Below are 19,651 nucleotides of genomic sequence, written 5' to 3'. Positions count from 1 at the left end.
TTCCTCGGCTGCTGTGAGAAAGTCATTAGAAAATTCTGCCGTCGTGAACAAGGACTGCTGTGCCTTGGTGGGACAAGAGATTGTGAAACTGAAATATGCTCTGAATAGCCAATGGGTCCTATAGTATTTGTTCAGTGGTAACTGAGCCAGCCTTCCCGAATTATCTGTGTACCTGTAGGTTTGTTCACCAGCTTTAGTTAGGGCCCTCTTTATCAGCCCAGAATTATTTTTCTTTTTGGGGGCAGCCATGCTATCTTCTAAAAAAAAGACACTTTAAAAAGCTAAAATGACCCAGCCCTGCTGCCTCCCACAAACAGCAAACCCATGGCAGGACTCTGCTGGACCTTGCCCATTGGTGCAGACCAAATCCCACAATTGTTCCTTGCAGAACCTTGGCTGTGTGACTTGTGTGTGTCCTTGCCTCTCCGAGCTTTCATCTCATTTTCTGTAAGATAAGGTTTACAGGAATCCATGTTTCATCTTGTACAAGGCCGACTGCGAGAATTAAATGAGCTCATACCTGGAAATGCATAGACAGTGCTTACGGAAGCACTGGATGGACTGTAAGCAGTCACTGAGGGTTAGCATCAATCATTCCCAGCATTCCCCACAGGCTTGGTACACTGTTGGTATTAAATGAATGTTCCCAGAATAAGGGACAACATCGTCCTTTCAGAGCAATTCCCCTCCAGGGACTAAGAGATGAGGGAAGGGATGCATGCTGTTTCTCTTCTAGCATCCTAGGTGAGTTTATGGTAAGTTTTTGGGCTCTGGGGGTAAAGAGTTATGTAAAGCTCTTGTATCGGGCCTTCTAGGATTAGGTGTTTGTCCTGTGGGCAATGGGAAGGAAGAAACCCATGTGCTCTACGTGGCCACCTCCCGTGGTGTGCTTGCGGAGTGGGGTTCTTCTGGACCCTTTCTTTGCTTCTCATAACACTGGCCTTTTTAGGGACACCTTTGAGGATGAGCATATTTTCAAGACTTGAGTTTACATCATTGCATCTTAAAAGAACCAAGTGTAATTGAGTTGCTGATACAAGCGGCTCCTTGTACAAGGTCCAGGTCACCTGTGTCTCTATGGAAACACATGTTTGTTTTAAAATCTAGCAATCAAAAGTGGGTTTTTGGTCAGGTCACTTTTGGAGATAGGCATTCACAGCCATCAAAGGCCTGTGAAATCAAATACTTTCAAATTAAATAGGAAAACCGTGCCACGGATGAATGTTAATAGAGCCCACTGCACATCCACCCCCCCCCACTCTGTGCCTGTGTCCGCTGACATTGTCCTATTTATTTCCACTGTCCTCTGCTCTCTAGCTCCCAACTTGCACTCAGCCAGGAAGGGAGGGTGCTTTGGCACATTATGCAAAAACGGTTAATCTTCATTCATAAGCATCTGCTGGTACTATTAGTAAAAGGGAGAATTCAAAGTGGGGTCTGTCATGCAGTGTGCTATGTGTACTGGCCCTGCCATATCCCTGTGTGGCGTGTGCAGGTCGCTCAGAGGCACAGGCTGCTGCTGCCTGCATAAGCACCTGTCTGTCGGTGAAGAAGGTCTCCCAGAAAGGTCTGAAACTCCCATCAGCACATCCTGCCCCAGATCTGCTCAAGTGATATTCTAAGTGATTGGAGGCTTTTATCTGCCTCTGCAAGCAAGCTTTTCAAATAAGTATTGACTGTTAATGACCTGTTTAAATAAAACATTCAATTTCCTTTCTTCCCCCACAAAGAATTTAGTAGGCAGAGGCATTTCTAAAGGGAAGGCTAACTCTGCTTTTCAAAAGAGGCTGAGCCAAAGCTTTTAAATGTGAACATTTTTTTCTGACATTTGCCCTTAAAATGCTATTCAGTGAGGTTGTTCTAACAGTGGGTTGAGTGCATTGAAGTGTCTTTGAATAAAAATGCAACCTTGAGATTTTTTTACCAAATTAAAAAAAAAGTCCAAATAAGTACTGCTCTATGGAATTCATATTTCTGTCACCATGCTGTCTCATTGTTTATGTAACCTCATTCTTAACAATTAAAGAGATTTTCCTCAGAGGAATAGGTTACTACATAAGACCTTTCATTGAAGTTTGAGAATTAAAAAACAAGTAAGAACCCAGAACACCAAAGGGAAGTGCAGGCAGCAAGCACCCTTATGGTAGGTAGTAAGTTTAAGGAAAGTCTGGGTTTTACGGAATAAGTATTCTCCTCTTCGGTTGGCATGCGGGTAGCCCACTGTGCACAGAAGACTAGACGGTGAGTCTCTGAACTAGTTCACAGGTGATCTATATAGAGAAGCAGCCTACTACATCAAACCCAGCACCCACTCACCGGCTTTCTTAAGGTGAATGTTCAGCTTCCTGCCACTCTGAGTCCCCATCAACTCCAATGTCCAAGAGCTACAAAGGGCCATAAAGGTCACTGAATATGTCCATCTTTTCTCACACTTCGAGACCCTAGGCTCCCCCACCAGACCTCCCTGGGGCCCTGTCAGGATGAAAGGCACCGTGTAGAAACACGGACCGCTTCCTCAGCTCCCCTGCCCACGCCTAACTGTCTTGTTTCCTATCCACTACACGTTGCTCCAGGATAATTGATGTCAGGAGGAGAATGAAATAAGTCAGACTGTGACTTTACGTCTTCTTTCAAAAGTAACTGCATGCCCCGAACTAAGTAAAACCGCAGTTGTCAAGATGTTCCTATTCCGGGAGGCTGGTGGTCATTGTTTTGGCTGAGAGGTCACATCATGTCATCAGCACCCTGTACACAAGATCTGAGACCACCGTGAGAAAATGTCTCAGAGCATTTTCTAGGCTGTGCCAAAGTCAGGTGCATAGATATTTTAACTCGTGTAGAACAAGGACACAGACTATAGCCCCTTGCATGCCATGCAGACCCTGAGCATCATTATAACATCAAATAGATGTAACACACACCCGTTTGATTTGGCTCTCTGTGCTCTCAGCCAAGGCAGGACATTGGGAGGACCATCATCCCATATGACAAATGCTTTCTTGCCCATTCCAGTGAGAGCCCAGTGCTCAGCTCTGCGGTTTGTGTACCCTGCCTATGTATGTCACATACCTGCCAGGTGGGCCACAGACTGGGGACTGTGTGTTCTCGCTACAGTTCAAAGTCCATGAATGCTATCGTAATTGCTGGGGACTGAGTCAGCAGGCCCGACTTCTTGTATGATTCTGACTTATTAGTCTCTTTGTGCTCACTGTTCACAAGTGTAGAGTGGGAAGAGGTATAATTTCGACTTCATAGTTAAGAGGGGTGACATGAAAAACAACAAACCAAACTATGTGTGTCCCAAGCCTGCAGTGTACCTGGCACACTGCAAACTCTCCATAAGTATGCTAATTGTTATGAATAATGTTAGCAAAAGGACAACTCTTCAGTGTATAGGAAATAACTACCATTTATCCATCTGGACTTCTGTAGGATCCCATTTATTGTGTGTTGTGTTGGAATGGAGGATGACACTCTCCTTATACTCGAGGATGGAGACCTAATCTAAGAATAGTGAGTGGGCTCTAACCATGAGTCTTGTTGAAACCCTGATTGCCATGCTCCTCATCCCCTCACCCCTTCAGCTCCAGAGTCACCCAGCCTGGCATATGACAGACTATTTGCATCTCTAACAAATCCCCAGTGGTGCTGAGGATGTTCCCCTGAGAACCACACTCCAAGAGCTCATGTGCTGGTACAGCACTTTGCAGGAAAAATGTGATGTATGCCCACAGACATGATTTTGAATCCTCTAGTAGATGTGTTAAAATAATAATAATAAAAGAAATGCCTAAAACAATGGAAAGAAATGGGTAATACACTTTGTTTAACTTAATCTATTAAATAAGTCATTTCAACATACAGTCACTATAAAAATATGAAGGAGACAGCTTTCATTCTTTCTGTGCTAAGTTTGTAATTTCTAGTAATTATTTTATAGTTCTAGCACATTCCAACCCAGACAGGCTGTATAGGAGGGTGACCTGGAGAGCAGCTGTTACTAATCACTATCCCAGTTTCACTGGGCCTCACAAACTTCTCTTTTCCAAATGCCTCAATTGAGGAGCTTCTGGTCATTAGCCAGAAGATCAGAAGAGTCCCTGCCCTGTGCCAGCATGAAATTAAGACACATACCGTCTGCCCCTTCAGCTCACATATGATAGCTTTACTACTCTACTCATAAGCCCAGATACACCATCTTATTATTATGTTTTTACAAATCACGGGAAGCTATTCGTAAATGTCTCAGTAGAAATTGTTAAAATCATTTTCTTAGGTTTCTTTCTTGGCCTTCCTCTGGGTCTCCAGGTCCAATTGAGGCAGTGTGACGTAATGCCTGAGAACAGGAAAGTGAAGCTGAGAGATACCAAAGGTTTCAAAGAAACAAAAGTGAAACTGTGTCACCGCCTCCCCAGAGAGCCAGGGCAATGCTAAGGAGTCAGGCAGCCAGTCTCAGGCCACTCTTGGAAGTTTTCCTGTTTCCATGACTGCGTAAGGAACACAAATATTTGAACTTGGAGTCGGTAATTGATCACGTTGACATACACATTAAACTTCATTGTATTATGTCAATTAGAAATGCTGAGGCAGATATATTTGCCAGATTTCCTACTATTAGAGTTTATTTCTCATAAAAATGTTTACTTTTGTGTGGAAGCTAGTAGGTTTTGAGAATGGAATTAATGCATACTAAGTAAGGTCATTGCTCAGCAAGAACTTCAGTTTGATAGAACTCTGTGCCTGAAGTGGTTAGTATTAACCATATTTATGTTTTATTAATTTTACTCTGGAGGAACAGAGAGATGATATATTAAAATGGTGAGTTCTTTTCTTTGTGATTGATGCCTTTGTCTAATAAGTTTTTTACAACTTTCCTGGTCTTTATGTTTGTCTAGGGTATATAGTAATGCTATTACTGCAATCTAAGTTATTGTTTTAAGAAAAAAACCTTAAGCCATTAACTAAGCTTTTGAAATGCTATATGAAAAACAGCATTTACATCTTTATGCATCTTAACTTTGTTTGTTGAAAGATGGGCAGGGAACATGCCTCCATAGACTAAAGTATAGTGTGTGTGTCTTAGAACATTGATATTGAGTGTCATAGCCAAATCTGTTGTTGTGCAAACATCATGGGGTATACATACACAAATCGAGATTGTGTGACCTCTTTCACACATAGGTTATGTGTCAGATGCAAACCTCTGTGCAGCTTGCTGTTGACCAAAATGCTGTATGAAGTGTGTGCCTACAGTTAGGCCCCAGTAATTAGTCTGTTCCAAGGATAGCCTCAAGTACTAATAAGAATTGGAAAGTAGTTTTTCTTTTCCTCCAAGAAGACAGAGCTCTCCCTGCCTTGTAGACTGATGCTCCTGAGATCAGCAAGTGGCGAGAAATGAGGAGTGCGTCTTATAGAGCCACAGTATGATAAGCAAGCATAGGTTGGAGGATTTGTCTCTAGACACTCCCCAAAACGCCTGAAAGATGCCAGCTTTGGAGGCTTCTGTCTGCAGCTTGGGGGACTGCAGTTTCACATGGTTGGGTCCTGGGCTTGTCATATAGGAGGAGGAAAAAATGTGCTCCTTGGAGGACGTGTTCCTTTACTATCTAGAGTAAACAAGATTGAGATTAAGTGCGACTGACTAGCCAGATGGAGTTCATAGCAGGAAACAGATTCTCAAAAGCTGAGGGCCACAGCACAGCCTCCTCCTCACAGGGGACAGGAATGAGTCTGTCCCCATAGGTACAGGAAGAATTGCAGAGGCAAAGTGTGCTTCCGGACATCCAGGCAGGACCAGTGCCAGCCAGAAGTTGCGACTACTCATGAATACCCTCACCCACCCATAGGGCCCCTGGCAACTGTCCTTCTCAGTAGAGCCCAACTTTATGTCTAATTTCTTGCCTCACAACTTTTAAAGGAAAAGTAAAATTTTTATCTGTTTTAATTAAGGCCCTTCAATTAGTTCCTGTAACTGGAGCAGTGGGCAATTTCCAAAACCTTCTATTGTATCCCAGCCAACAAAAAAGGTGGTTTGGAAAGGACATTAGAATGTACCCAGAAAAAAAGAGCCTGTAGGGGCAGCCTTCCGTATATGAAAAAAAGAGAGAGCACAGCTCCTACAATTATTTCTGTCTTCACATCTGAAAAACCTACATGGCCTCAGTCTGCATTTGTAGCCAGCATTTCCATTCATGGAAAAATAATGTCACGATTAATCTTAATGGCACTTAAGAAGAGCCTTTGTTGAATGGTTCTGTGATGTCAATGAGCAAAGTAATTGCCAAGAAGGTGGGAATGACTATGAGTGTGTGTGTGTGCGTGCATGCATGAGAGGGGGGGAGACAGAGACAGAGATAGAGACAGAGAGACAGAGAGAGACAGAGAGAGAGAGAGCAATTTGTCTCGTGAACATAGCCTACCATCAGCACTGCCTCTTTTTCAGATTTTAGAAACACCTGTTCACTGAGATTTCTCCCAGATTCCTCTTCAGCTTTAGACAGTGCTGCAAACCTAGACTTTAAAGCCCAAATGCAAAAATAAAACAAAACCTCTTCCATCCGGTTTCACGCATCTGTAATGGAAAAAATGAGATGTGTCCAGAAACCCCAGCTGGTGGATCTATTGCTCACAAGCTTTCCCTATCAAATGACACCAAAGCAAGGTGTTCACTGCCTGTGTAGCCCCATGTGTGTACATCTCAATTTCCTTCCCAAATATATGCAGTCACACCCTAAAAAATGTCATAGAATCAGTGGGTGTTTATGTAAGGCCAGGATTAGACAACCAAGCAGAAGTCTTCTAAGTGCCATCTCTGTGGATGTCTTGCAGGCGTAGTATTGATGAGGGTTTCATTTTTCATGGCTGTAGTCAGAAAAGCCCTGCCCACCTTCCCTGTTCATTGTTAGAGACATCAGAGAGTAATCTTTTCCAAGTACCATTCAAAGGCAGGAGTAATTCACAATGAAGTGGAGGTAGGATTTGCCAGCTGGTGCATTTGCTATCTCCCTTATGCCAACTTTGGAGACACAGCATTTACCAACTGAAAGAGGTGAGAGGTGTTTTCAGTGGGGTGGCTGTCTGCCTGTGCAGAGCATGTTGCAGAGAACCGCCTTTCTGGGAATGAATGCGCAGGCCTCTGGCTAGCATGCCCAAATGCACATGTCAGTTGGCAGCACTCTTTGGAAGTTCTAAAAATAAAATGTGATTGTTTCCAGTATTTGAGAGTATGTCTAAATGGGTTCCTATTTGAGAACAATCGGAATGATAATAGCATCTACATTGAATATTGTCAGGTTTCATCTAAAAACTGGCAAAAGGTATTAAATCAAAATTCATATTTTACTTAAAACATAGGTTTAAAAGAGAGCAAAGCATTTTTGCAAACAGTACCATATATGTGTCTGGGGATACTTTATGTCAAAAGTCAGAAAGAACACAATAAAGTGTTTCCATGATTCCTGATTGACAAAAAGTGGTCAGCATATGAATAGGTTGTATGTATTCAGAGAGCAACTAGCCACTAATTCTGGGACAGTCTGTTAGGTATATAATTCATTTATTCTCTGTCTCAAAAAGACCAAAACTATTAAAGACTTAAGATACAGTTTTGATAACCATGGTCCAAGATTTTGACCAGATAGGAAAAAGAGAGATACCACAGCTTGATGTGAGGAAGACGGTCTCATAGACAGCCATGGTGGTAACCGGAAGTTAGGGGTAGGAAAATGGTGAGCGGGATTCAGGGTCCACTGAAACTGGAGATGGTGCATGTATGGTCTTCTGAAGATGTGGTAATAGCACCTATGCGTCCTGGAAGTTGTTAGTGTAAGTGTGCAGATGGAGAGCCGGCCAGGGAGGTGGCAAGGATAGCTGGAGTGGTCAGGAAAAGGCCTTCTCAGGGAAGGAGAAACTTGAGCTAGGATGAAGTTGACACAAGAGAAATGGCCATGCTACGGTGAGAACATTCCAGAGAGAAGGGAAAGGAAGAATTGTGTTTCTTCTGTTCACGGTTGCAGCCATTTGTCTTCTGGAGATCTTCCACTTGTGCTCAACACACTTACCACAAGTGTGAAATTACCCAGGGCTGACAGTAACCTTTCGCCTGTGACAGTGAGGATTGCCATGAAAATGCTTGTTTGAAATCAATACAATTTTAGTTTTTGAACACTTCCCCTGTTCTTTTTGCTAATAAGAAGAAACACAGTTTGGGTTCGTACTTATCTGTCTATATCATTTTCCATGTTAATACAGTATGAGTAAAAAGAGTTGACGTTGTCTTCTGGAGTTCCCATAACATGCTTTTAGAGCATACCTAAGTCAGATGTCCAACTGGAAAGTATTTCTGCATCCTAAATAGTACTTATGGTCAGGACTGAATACAATTGTTTATGCTGTCAAAAGAGATCATGTCCTAATAACTTTTTATTGCTGTGCTAAGACACCATGGCCAAAACAACTAATTGAAGAAAGAGTTTATTGAGGACTTACCCTTTCAGAGGGTGAGTCGATGACCACCATGGTGGGAAGCATGACAGTAAGCAGGCAGGCATGATGCTGGAACAGTAGCTGAGAGTTTACATCTGATACACAAGCTGGAGATGATGGGTGGAGGGAGAGAGAACAGAACAGAACAGAAAAGGAGAAAAGTCAAATTGGGAAAGGCAGGGGCTTTTCCAATCTCAAAGCCAACCCTTAGTGACACACCTCCTTCAATAAGGCTATATCTCCTAATCTTTCCCAAACAGTTCCACCAACTGGGTACCAGACGTTCAAATACATGAACCTCTAGGGGCTATTCTCATTCAGAGCACAATAGGACACAAAAATGACACATTTGAAAATCATTGAAACATTAACCATTTCTTTTCTCCCTTCTTCACAGGGCTTATACCCATAGAAGGAAAATGGCTGAGCTCAATACCCATGTGAATGTCAAGGAGAAGGTAAGGACTTGGCTGAACGTTGGCTCTCAGAAACTACAAACTAGATAACATAATCCCTGCTGGTGAAAACTTGGTTATAATGGAAAAGGGGGAAATGGTTTGCAGAGACACAGAGAAAGCTTGTGGTTTTAGTATACTTTTTATCACAAAGTTATATTTGTGGAGTGTGTGATAAGCACAGTACATTTATTTTCTCATTTTTGAGCATAATCTCCATAATGTAGAGACAGAAACTGAGCAATAGTGCAGATGAGTCATGTGATTTAATTCACATAGCAAGTAGGCAGCATCTAAGAGCTTAAGTATGACTATCTCTCCAACCATCTTGTAGTCCCTTTAGATGGCCCTCTAAGTGTCTTTTGACCCTGAGAGTTCATGACATTGAATCTCCCTTCCATCTTTATCATTTGTTATAACTGATCACCATTCATAGCCCTTCCCAGTCTTGGAAAGCTTACTTCACTTTGGGTCAGCATCATCCTCTTGCCATCTGAATATTAATTAATACATTGTAGTATTGGTTCCTGATGGCCCAAATTATAGGCCATTGAGATAAGTCTACCCAACCTACTCATTATCGACAAAGAATAAGAGACTCATGCATGGTCATGAGAGCCTGGACAGGAACCTCTGTCAGTCTCTATTCATGTCACATCTCCTGGAGGTACCCCAGACTCCATTGGACTGCCGCTTAGTTAAGGGTAGGCATTTGGCCCTCATCACTTTGTCTTCAGGCCATTCTAAGAATATAGTATGGAGGCTGAGAAGAGTAATATATGTGAAGTCCTTGCAATTTTCTTCTTTACTGGATGCCAGTGATGTGGCACTAAACATGTAGATGAGGCTCCTGCTCCCATAGAGGTCACATTTAGGGAAGAGGAGCCAAAAATAAATGCAAGAACACAAATGAGCACAGTCATTTCAGACCATGATAACAGCTTTGGGAAACACACAGCAGGGTGTTTAGGGCAGAGGGAGGTGGGGATGTGACTACTCTACATGAGGATGTCCCAGGAGCCCTTTGAGAGAAGGTCATGTTAGAACTGACATGAAGTTGATGGGAATGAAACAGCCATGTAAAGATCTGAGGACAGAGAATCCTATGTAAAAAAGCAAAAGTCAGTGCATAAGATGCACAAAGTTGAATGTATTTGGAGAACAGAAAGCCAGTTGGGGCCTGTGGGTAACAGACAGTGGGGATGGGAATTAAGGCCAGAGGCCACCACTTCACCTGGGCCATGGACCTTCAGGGGACCATCAGTGAAACCCAGGGTTCTATGTACTTGGATGGGAACTTTGTGTCTTATAATATGAAGTACATTTTATCGTCACTCACACCTGGGAGAAACTAACGTTCCTTCGAACCTGAAATGTGAAAAACCCCACAGTAGGAGGATCTGTAACTTGTGTCTCTAGAAACCTTATGTTTTCATGTCAAATTATGTGTGTTATAGATATCCTGAGGTGTTATTTACTCATCATTACTTCAAAACATCTGTTCCTCTAACCCTGTTGCCAGACTGTGTTATCTGAGGTGTTGATAGAGAAGTGTATGGGTTACTGTAGCATGAGTTTTGTTTTTATTGGTATTTGACCTTTAATTCAATAGGAGCTATTTCCTTTGTAATCATACATATTGTCTGTCATGAATTTTAACACATTGTCCTGAGAAGGAGGGACCTCGGGCTTCACCAGACTGCCGAAGGGATTTGCAGGCCAGCAGGTTTCAACCAGCATGATAGAACTATAGAGCTGGCTTCCACAGGCAAAGGCCAGATGTTGGGGAGATGTCAGCAGGGATGGACTGGGAGAGCAAGTTTGCAGATCTCACCTGGCTGCCTCTAAGACTTTGCCTCGTGTTTATACATCTACTCAATAACTTCCCCTTTGATGAGGCTTGAAGTCACACTTGACTTGGTCGAAGGCAGACTTTTCTGGGTCTGGTTCGGAAAGCCACTCCCTTTCCACTGCTTCTTAGGGTTCCCACCAGTGAACAGAAAAACAGATTTGCTACCAAGTCTCTGGAAGATGGAAAAAAAAACAACTTCCACCAACAGACAGTTTCTCTGGAGTTTTGTGTGCTATGTTAATTGATATAAAATTTCTATCCATTATATCCCATCACATATTCCATATATTATTTTACTATTAAACTATTTTAGTTTATTGATCGTTGAATAAACAACAGCAGAGAGATGTGTCCCTGTGATAATGTGCTTTCACATTCTCATTTTATTTAAATGAGAGTATGTGTTCCGTGGTTTGAAAAGCCTGGGTGGGCTCTCTAGTACTGACCAAAGACTGGTCTTTTCCCAGCCATCTGTTGATGGGTGGCTCCAGCAGCCTCCACATCAGGCTGTCGAAGGGTAAAACTCTAAGGAATCAGATTTCTAGCAAATGATCCTTGCAAAGCATATCGAGTAGACAGACCACCGTGGAGGCCTCGTCTTATTCGGAACAGAGGAAACAGGCTGGTGTGTCCAGATGCACACCACGGAGATTCGACAAGAAGGTGCCATGCTCTGGTTCAGGCATCCGTAAATTGTTGAGTGCCCGTGTAAGGAAGAATAGGAATGATGGCTGTTTTGCTACTGCACTTGAGTAACTTACCAAATGTTGTCAGTATTTGAGAAAGGGTGATGTTTAAATTGTAAATATTGTGGCTCTACATGACAACGAAAGTGAAGTTCCTCTAACGCAATTAGTGAATTCCACCCTCCCATGTCAAAAGTTAATAGATTTCTCAACTCAATCATATAAGCCATAATGAACAACAGAAATTCTGATCATATACAGTTTTACTTTGGTTTATTTTAGTGTACTTAATTCCTTTAGTTATTAGCTTTTATGGCCTTTTATGATTAGTTTGTTTCTCAATCTGTCACATAAAGCAATGACATTTCAGTTCAGAAAATTAAAAATAATAACAACTGTTAGGTCTTAAGTTAGAAGCTTTCATTGATTAGTAAGCAGATCTTTAGATACAATAGTCTTGTGATGGCAAAAAAAAGGTCTTGAGATAGGAGCATGCTGGGGAGATCTCTCAGTTAGCCCAGGGCTTGCTAGGCAAGCATGCAGATCAGAGCTGGAATCTAGTAATCCCTAGTAATCACAACACTGGGAAGACGGATGCCAGGAAATTCCTAGAGTTTGCTATCCAGCCAGTCAGCCTCACCAAACCCACTGAGAGACCCTACTCAAAAAACAAGATAGATGACTCCTGAGAAATGAGACTCTGGTTGACCATAGACCTACACACACACACACACACACACACACACACACACACACACACACACACACACACACGTCAATGAGGACATACATAATCTTTTCTGTTTTAAAAATGGTTGACAGTGAAATGAGTCCTTTGTATATCTCTAGTGATTCAAAGGGACAGGTTGAATAGAAGTGATGTTGAAATGAAGCTAATAATGTTTAGTAATCAGGATAAATAAACTTATAAAACTTGTAATATTTTATTTCAAAATAAAATGATAGATACTTGTAACATTTATTTCAAGATAACTTCATGTTGTTGGATTATAACTATAATGGTTCGGTTGTAAATGTGACTCAAGTAGAAATTCTGTCTCCTTAGCATAGTGTACCTCTTCTTCATGACCAGACCATCTTCTTCCTCACTTTCATCTACCACTGTCTCCACATGTGCCCTTCAGCCTGGTTATTGTGTCCCTTGCCCCCAAGCCATTGCAAAGGTGGGGTCCCTTCCATTTCAGAACTCTTTCAGATATCTCTTCCTGCCCTCTGGGTTATGCCCCTCCCCCTGAACTTCCTCAGTGAGAGTCTCTGCATCTTTGATCACAGCTTAGTACATGTTGCCTGTCTCCCTGTATTTAGACTAGCTGTTTCTTAGGAGCAGGATATGGATCTTACATTCTTTGATTTGACCTATAGTTAGCCCCTCGCTTGGCTGGGTAAATGAATGGGTAGCAGATGAATGAACACTTTTGAGTATTTGAATATTTAAGTTCTTTAGAGACAGGGAATCTCATTTATAAAAGTTTATCAAATCTCAAGGCTTCTTGAAAAATGGAATGTAGGTTAATGGCAATGTCGTCTCATTTTCATACTTGTTGCAATTAAAGCATGCTTTAATTGCACCTGGAAACGGGAGTTTAGTTGGCATGCTTGGGCTGATTACATGTGCTTTAGAAGATGGTGAGTAAACACTGTGGTCGCAGGCAAATTAGGATGACAAATGAGTTTGCTAAGTGAGCAACTGAAGGGGTCCCCAAAACAACAGAAGAAAATATTTGGGTAACCTAAATTCTTGTTGTTGGGAATAACTCACTGTTTACAGGTATTTTCTCTATGTTTTATCTTGTTAAAGATTTGTTTTTATTATTTTTTAATTACATGGAGGTGTGTATGTGTCCATATGAGTTCATAAATTATTTTTCTTTAAAACAAAGTTCAACACTAGAAACTCCATGGACAAATTAGTTGATAATGATTATTGAATTGCTTCTTGCTTGAAATACTTAGCTATGAAATGAAATTGATTTACAGAGTTTTAAAATGAAGGATAATGGTAAGTGGTATAGAAAAAAATAGAATTTTTGTCAGGGATTTTTTTTATTTATTATTATTAGTCAGCTTCAATTTAGTAAGAAAACTTGTTGATGAAAAGAAAAAGGAATCCTTGCTTATAAAATAGAGTTAGCTTTTTTGTAGTGTCCAGATATGGCATGATAAGTCATTCCAGTGATGAAAGATTCCTGAGCCACCAAAGCAGACCCAGTACCCTTGGGAGAGACCTCTATATGCAAGACTGTAAGAGAGAATATGTCTAGAAGGCAAGAGTTATCAGTTCCCCAATGAGTAGCTGAACGTCTTAAAACAAATCATTTAACTCTTCTGAACTTGAGATTAGTGGTGAGCAAATGAAGCACAATTATAAAATCATCTCACTAAATCAGGCTGGAGCATGCTCAGCCATAGAGGACTCACCTGGCAAGTGTGAGGTCCCAGGATTAGTCCCCAGTTTGAAGTCATCAAATACAATCCTAAGTGTGGAAATGCTTAATGGGCTCTTAGTACTAGAAACCTGAAGGATACAGGCACAGGGTGAGATCATCTGTTCATTTTGCAAATAAAAGTAGGGAACTCACCTCTGATTACCATTTCTTTCAGTGTTCAAATTGTAAATTCCCACAGAACCAAGATTGGAAAAAGGGAAAAGGTCCAGATGAGAAAACATAAACGTGGACTTGACTTTCAGACTTTGATAGGTATTGCTGAGCTGCACAAAAAATTATTGAGGCAAGACAATCTGATGACATTGAAATGGGAAATAGCTCAGACTATAACATCATTCCTGAGGAGCCATTTATTGTGAACAGCTTTAAGAGCTGTTGGAGTTATTGACGTAAATTGGATTGTAAACAATAACAGTGTAGAGTCATTAAAATGAAAGGGGACAAGAGTCTCTTGTCCACACCACATCCAAGGAAGTATTCTGCCTGTCACTGTGATGGGGACTGCTCGTGTCTCAGCCCAGGTTACTTTCCACAACAGTTACTTTATTAGCTCATGGTAAGCTTGCTCCATTTTATTTTTTCAGCAACTCTTCATCTGTGTTTTGCAAAATACTGAAGATACAGCTTGGGTTCTTATTTGTGGTGGAGTGTAGTCAGAAAAAGCCAAGCATTTGATTACAAATAGATCTTAGTAGATCAGAGAATGAAGATATCTGCTGTCATTTGTCTTTAAAAAAATTAACCCATTTCATAGAGAAACCATTTCATAGGAGTTGGGATGAGTTTTAATGACAAATAGTTGATATATGTATATTTACATATACATACATACATACAAACAACACACATACACACACACACACTCTCTCTCTCTTATTTTATGGGAAAACCTTAATTTTTCATGAGAGTTTAATTTAGCCCAATCCTTGGATTCAGATAGCAAGAAGACCAGCTGCATAGCTTTCGGATTTCACTGTGGGACCCGTTCTTGCCATCATTTTCTCATAGGAAAGGGTCATTAAATTTCCCTTTCAAAGGAAGGAGAAACACTGACAATAGTTATTGCCTAATGCTTATGTACAGAACTGCTGTTATTGTTGCTTGGCAACCAGGAGAGATTTGACAAGAAGTCTAAAGGAACTGAATGAATAAATGGAAATGTCAGCATCAGTTTCAGGGGATAAGAAGAAATTTACCATTGCAGGATTAGCATCACATTGCTTTTTCCAAGCGACATGACTGGAATACACAAGGTTCCTTCTGTTTCTCCTGCCCTCTTCTTCTTCTAGCCTTTCATGGTAGTCCCTTTTGTACTATGGCTGAGGGATGTGTAGGAGACAGACGCTTTGTGCTAAAGAATATAAGAGCATGCCAAAAATGAAACCATTTGTTAGCAGGAAAAAATAACCTTGGCTAGCAATCCCTTGGAATTTATATGGACTTCTCCCATATTCTAGTTATTCTCTACAATGATCCTTCATATTAAACTATCTAGTTTCATAGATACAAGATTGACAAGGCTGCAACAATGATTTCTTCTCTTCTGACCTTGCACATTGAAAATCCGTTGAGACGGATTTGTAGGTAGACAGATCGGCAGATCTAGCGCTTAATAGTAAATTCTTGTATATTACTAAAGCACTTTTTCTTGGTAAATCAGCAGACAAGAAGTTTAACATGCCTGTGTGCTTAGTACTTTATATAATAGTAATACTACAGATATTACCTCACTCCCAGAATCTCTTAATCAAAATTTGGTTTAATAATTTGTCAAGATTCTATAATGACAACTATAGGTAATTATGAGTAGAGACAGTTTGTAGGAAGACAGGAGGTGGGGCACCTTCTAAGGATGGAGGTGCAGGGTGGTGCCTTTAAGTGGTAAATGTGAGAGAATAGGTAGATGCAGTTAGGGACAGCCATCAGATGTCATGACATCTTTGAAAGGAGGGGAAAAAAGAGAAAAATCCACCAGGAAAGGTCTCCAAGTTGCCATGCAATGACAAGAAAGTTTTGTCAGGCAGATTGGGGAGGTGCAGACCAAAGCTGACAACTGGAGGACTCTGTGTCCCTCAGAGTGGCATGGCAGTGTCTAGAGGAGCAATGCATGGGACCAGCACAGCATGACTTGACTGTCAGTCAGCTGTGCCTGCTACAACAGACTTCTCTAGACTCCACAGCACTCGATTACATCAAAAACTGTTCGTAGAAAGGAAATTGAGATAGATATTTTGGAATTTTTTCATATGATAAAAGCATGAATTCTTTATGTTCCTGGAAAAAAATGAATAAAAACTTTGAAAACCACTGCTCTGAAAAAAAATGAGTATATTAAAATACAAACTCTATGGGGATGGTAAGATAGAGCAGTCGATGAAGTGAGAGGACCTGAGTTCAGTCCCCAGGTCACACATTTAAAAAGCCAAGCGCGGTAGTGTGTCCTGTAGTTGGGGAGGCAGGGGCATGTAGATCCTGCCCACGTACTGGCCAGCCAACCTAGCTTACTTGTCAGGCTCCAGGCCAATGGAGGAAGGACCCTGTCTCAAAAGAGGTAGACACTTAAGGAATAGTAACTAAGATGTCCTCTGACCTTCACACACACACACACACACACACACACACACACACACACACACACACACACTTCATTTCAACACCTAGGATACCCTTGTCTTTGCAAACTGGGCTGTGCTACTTCTAGTATGAGAGTCTTCTCAACTTCTAGAGTAAGCAATGATTTACTAGCCTTTCCCCTCTGTTTCTAGCCACATTTAAAGTGTTTTCTTTAAATACTTATGGCCCAAATGTAACTTGACTTATTAGACTGAAGGTAGTTTTAACTTTTTATTTTTTTTCTTTACCGTCTTTAGAGGAAACCCAAACAAACAGAACATTGTAGGAAAAGCAAGATCTGGTCAATTAAATGATCATTTTGACTTATATTTTAAAACAGTGTACCTTTTTAGAACTGGTCCACTCTTGTAGATAAAAGAAAAATTGCATCCCTGGTTTCCATGGAGGTTTACGGTCTGTTTCCTTCACATCACATTGAAGAAATACCCAGAGCTAATACACTTTAGAGATTATGCTAACTCTCTTCAGCTGGTATTGACCAATGGGCAATTAGCTTTTTATTCTAGCATTGATTAAAGGGTTATAAGTAACTTACACCCCTTCTATAATACTTTTTATCTGGGAAGTTCTGCAAATGAGCAAAAGAAAAACCGTATTGAGAATGAATATGAATAATTACATTTCCCCCCAAGTAGAGACCTTAAACTACAAAGAAAATGAGGAAAGAATTTACTGAATATTCTTTTAGGAACAAGATAAATTAAAAGAATCTTGCTTTTCTACTGTTGTAAATGCACCCAAACCAAAATAGCTTGTGGAGATAGCATTGCTTTTTTTAATTATATAGATAGTGTTCTGCCTGCATGTATGTCTGCCCGACAGAAGAGATCACAAGATCTCATTATAGATGGTTGTGAGCCACCATGTGGTTGCTGGGAATTGAACTCAGGACCTCTAAAAGAGCATCTAGTACTCTTAATCTCTGAACCATCTCTCCAGCCCAAACATTACTTGTTTTTCCTCCATTAATAAGTCTAAATATGGAATTCATCAGAGACACAGACAGAATATTTACCTAAGCCCTAATACTGTGAATGTGACCAGCTGGATGGAAACCAAGGGGCTCACTTGATCTAAAATTATCTTCAAGTCTAATTGGTAATGCTGGGGAAATTGGGGAAGAATAGAACACAGTGACTTAAAAAAAAAAAGTAACAACTAAAAACCAATTCAAGCATAGACTGAATACATGCCATCTTAATGGGTGAAATAAAATGTTTGTTACCCTATTGTGTGCTGTTGCCATTAGTAACGGTCATATATATGACCCTTTGCTTTTGTTGTCCGTACCCTTTCAGTCAGATTGTATTCAGCAATGATGATTACAAAAGTATCTCCCATATTAAGAGTTAGACTCTTAAAAGGAGATAGGCTCTCTGTAGCAGGCTGACAAGGGTAAGAAACAACTCTCTTCCAAAACAAGGTGATGCTGCCATTTGCTTCATAGTTGGGGTGTTTTCCTGGAGCACTGGGTTGCCCTGTAAACAGTCTATCATGAGGTCACCAGGCTGTGAGAAAGACCAGCTAAGCCCATCAAGAGACCCATGTAACAGTCCTCGTGTCATATGAAGAGAACATACTGCCCAGCTAGTGGTCTCACTCCCCCTGTCTTTCTGCATGAGTGACCCATGGCAAATTCATTCAGACAAACTACTCCCAAGCTGATCTCTACAGAAACAATGGAAGTACCAGATCAGCTGCCCTCAGCTGTAGGCAACTACAATATCTTCTTCAAGAGAGGGCTCACCTGAGCTGGATGTAGCTCGGTTAGCAGACAGACTGCCTAACATGTACCAGCCTGAGATCCAAACCCCAGAACCACATAAACTGGGAATAGTGGTACACAGCTGTAATCTGAGCTCTTGGGAGGTAGAGACAGGAAGATCAGGAGTTCAAAGTCATCCTCCACCACATAGTGAATATGAAGCCAGGCTCAGATCCTTGAGTCTATCAGAAAAAGAGGGAGAAAGAGATTGTATATCCCTATGGGACCGTTTTACTTTACAAAAACCATATTGTTGAAATAATGATGTTGCATAAATTCAAAAATTGTTTGAGAGGTGAGCAGTTAGATCTAAAAAAAAACCCTGCCTATGCCACTGTTCTTTTTCCCTGCTCCTTCTCCATTAGTAAGGAGAAGTAAAGATGTTTTGTTGTCTGAGAGTCAGAGAAACATGGAGGACTGAAAGTGGCTTAAGGGGAAGAGATCGAGTGTTCCAGAAGCAGCAACACAGGACACAGGAAGTATACTCAAAGGAAAACAGGTCCAGGCTCTCTGGAGCATCAAGTATTAAAAAGGATGGGATTTCAGAGACAAAGGCATGGGGCCAAACCTGATCTGTAACGTCCATTATATCTCAAATCCAAGTTCTCAATTCTGGGTGCTCGTCAGCACCATGGTGGAAACTTCAATGCCAAGCCATTCATCATCAGAATTGCTTCCTCCTCCTCATTCTTTGTATCTAAATGGAAACCAGTTGTTTCTTCACAAGTAACCTGTGAGTCCTTCTTCACGCTGCTCATATTGCTCCAATTCCTTGCCCAGGATTCTGTGTTAAAATCCTAACGGGCATTCATTTGATCTCCTTGAGCTCATACACAAAGAAAACAGAATGACCTTAAATGTGCAAATATCATACTCCTCTCCTGAGTAAATCTTCAGAGGCTTTGCCTTGGAATCAGGCTCAAAGTTATCAGACACAGGACCTGGACCACTTTGGCCTCATGCCTTTGTCTCCAAAATTCCATTCCAAGGAGCCTGGACCTTTTTTCCTTTGCAACACTTCCTGTGTCTTGTGTTGTTCCTCCTGGAACACCCCATCTCTTCTCCTTCCTGTGTCCTGTGTTATTCCTTCTGGAGCACTCCATCTCTCCCCCTTCATTCTCCTTAGGCCAACTTCAGTCCTCCATGTTCCTCTGGTTCTCAGACAACAAAACATCTTCACTTCCTTTACTAAATTCATCAAACATCAGTCTTTCAAGATCATCCATTTTCTCGGCAGGTCAGGAAGTGTGTCTGTCACCGCCTGTGGTCCAGCCTCAGAGTCTGTTCATTGTGACTGAGTTAGTGAA

The 19,651-nt window shown here is 41.2% G+C and overlaps 1 protein-coding gene across 4 annotated transcripts in view; it reads left to right on the top strand.

Moving 5' to 3' along the window:
- Spats2l (spermatogenesis associated serine rich 2 like) overlaps positions 1-19,651 on the top strand; it is a 174,474-nt gene that overhangs the window by 70,624 nt on the left and 84,199 nt on the right. For all 4 annotated transcript variants that reach the window (XM_013121137.3, XM_013121136.3, XM_013121135.3 and 1 more), the window contains one exon: positions 8,882-8,942. In XM_013121137.3, the coding sequence (XP_012976591.1) occupies positions 8,904-8,942 (39 nt within the window). In that variant the 5' untranslated portion in view covers positions 8,882-8,903. The remainder of the gene's footprint in view (positions 1-8,881; positions 8,943-19,651) is intronic.

The sequence above is a fragment of the Mesocricetus auratus genome, unplaced genomic scaffold (genome assembly GCF_017639785.1).
Source record: "Mesocricetus auratus isolate SY011 unplaced genomic scaffold, BCM_Maur_2.0 Super-Scaffold_100010, whole genome shotgun sequence".
NCBI classification, from domain to species: domain Eukaryota; kingdom Metazoa; phylum Chordata; class Mammalia; order Rodentia; family Cricetidae; genus Mesocricetus; species Mesocricetus auratus.
This window is presented reverse-complemented; position numbering and strand designations above follow the sequence as displayed.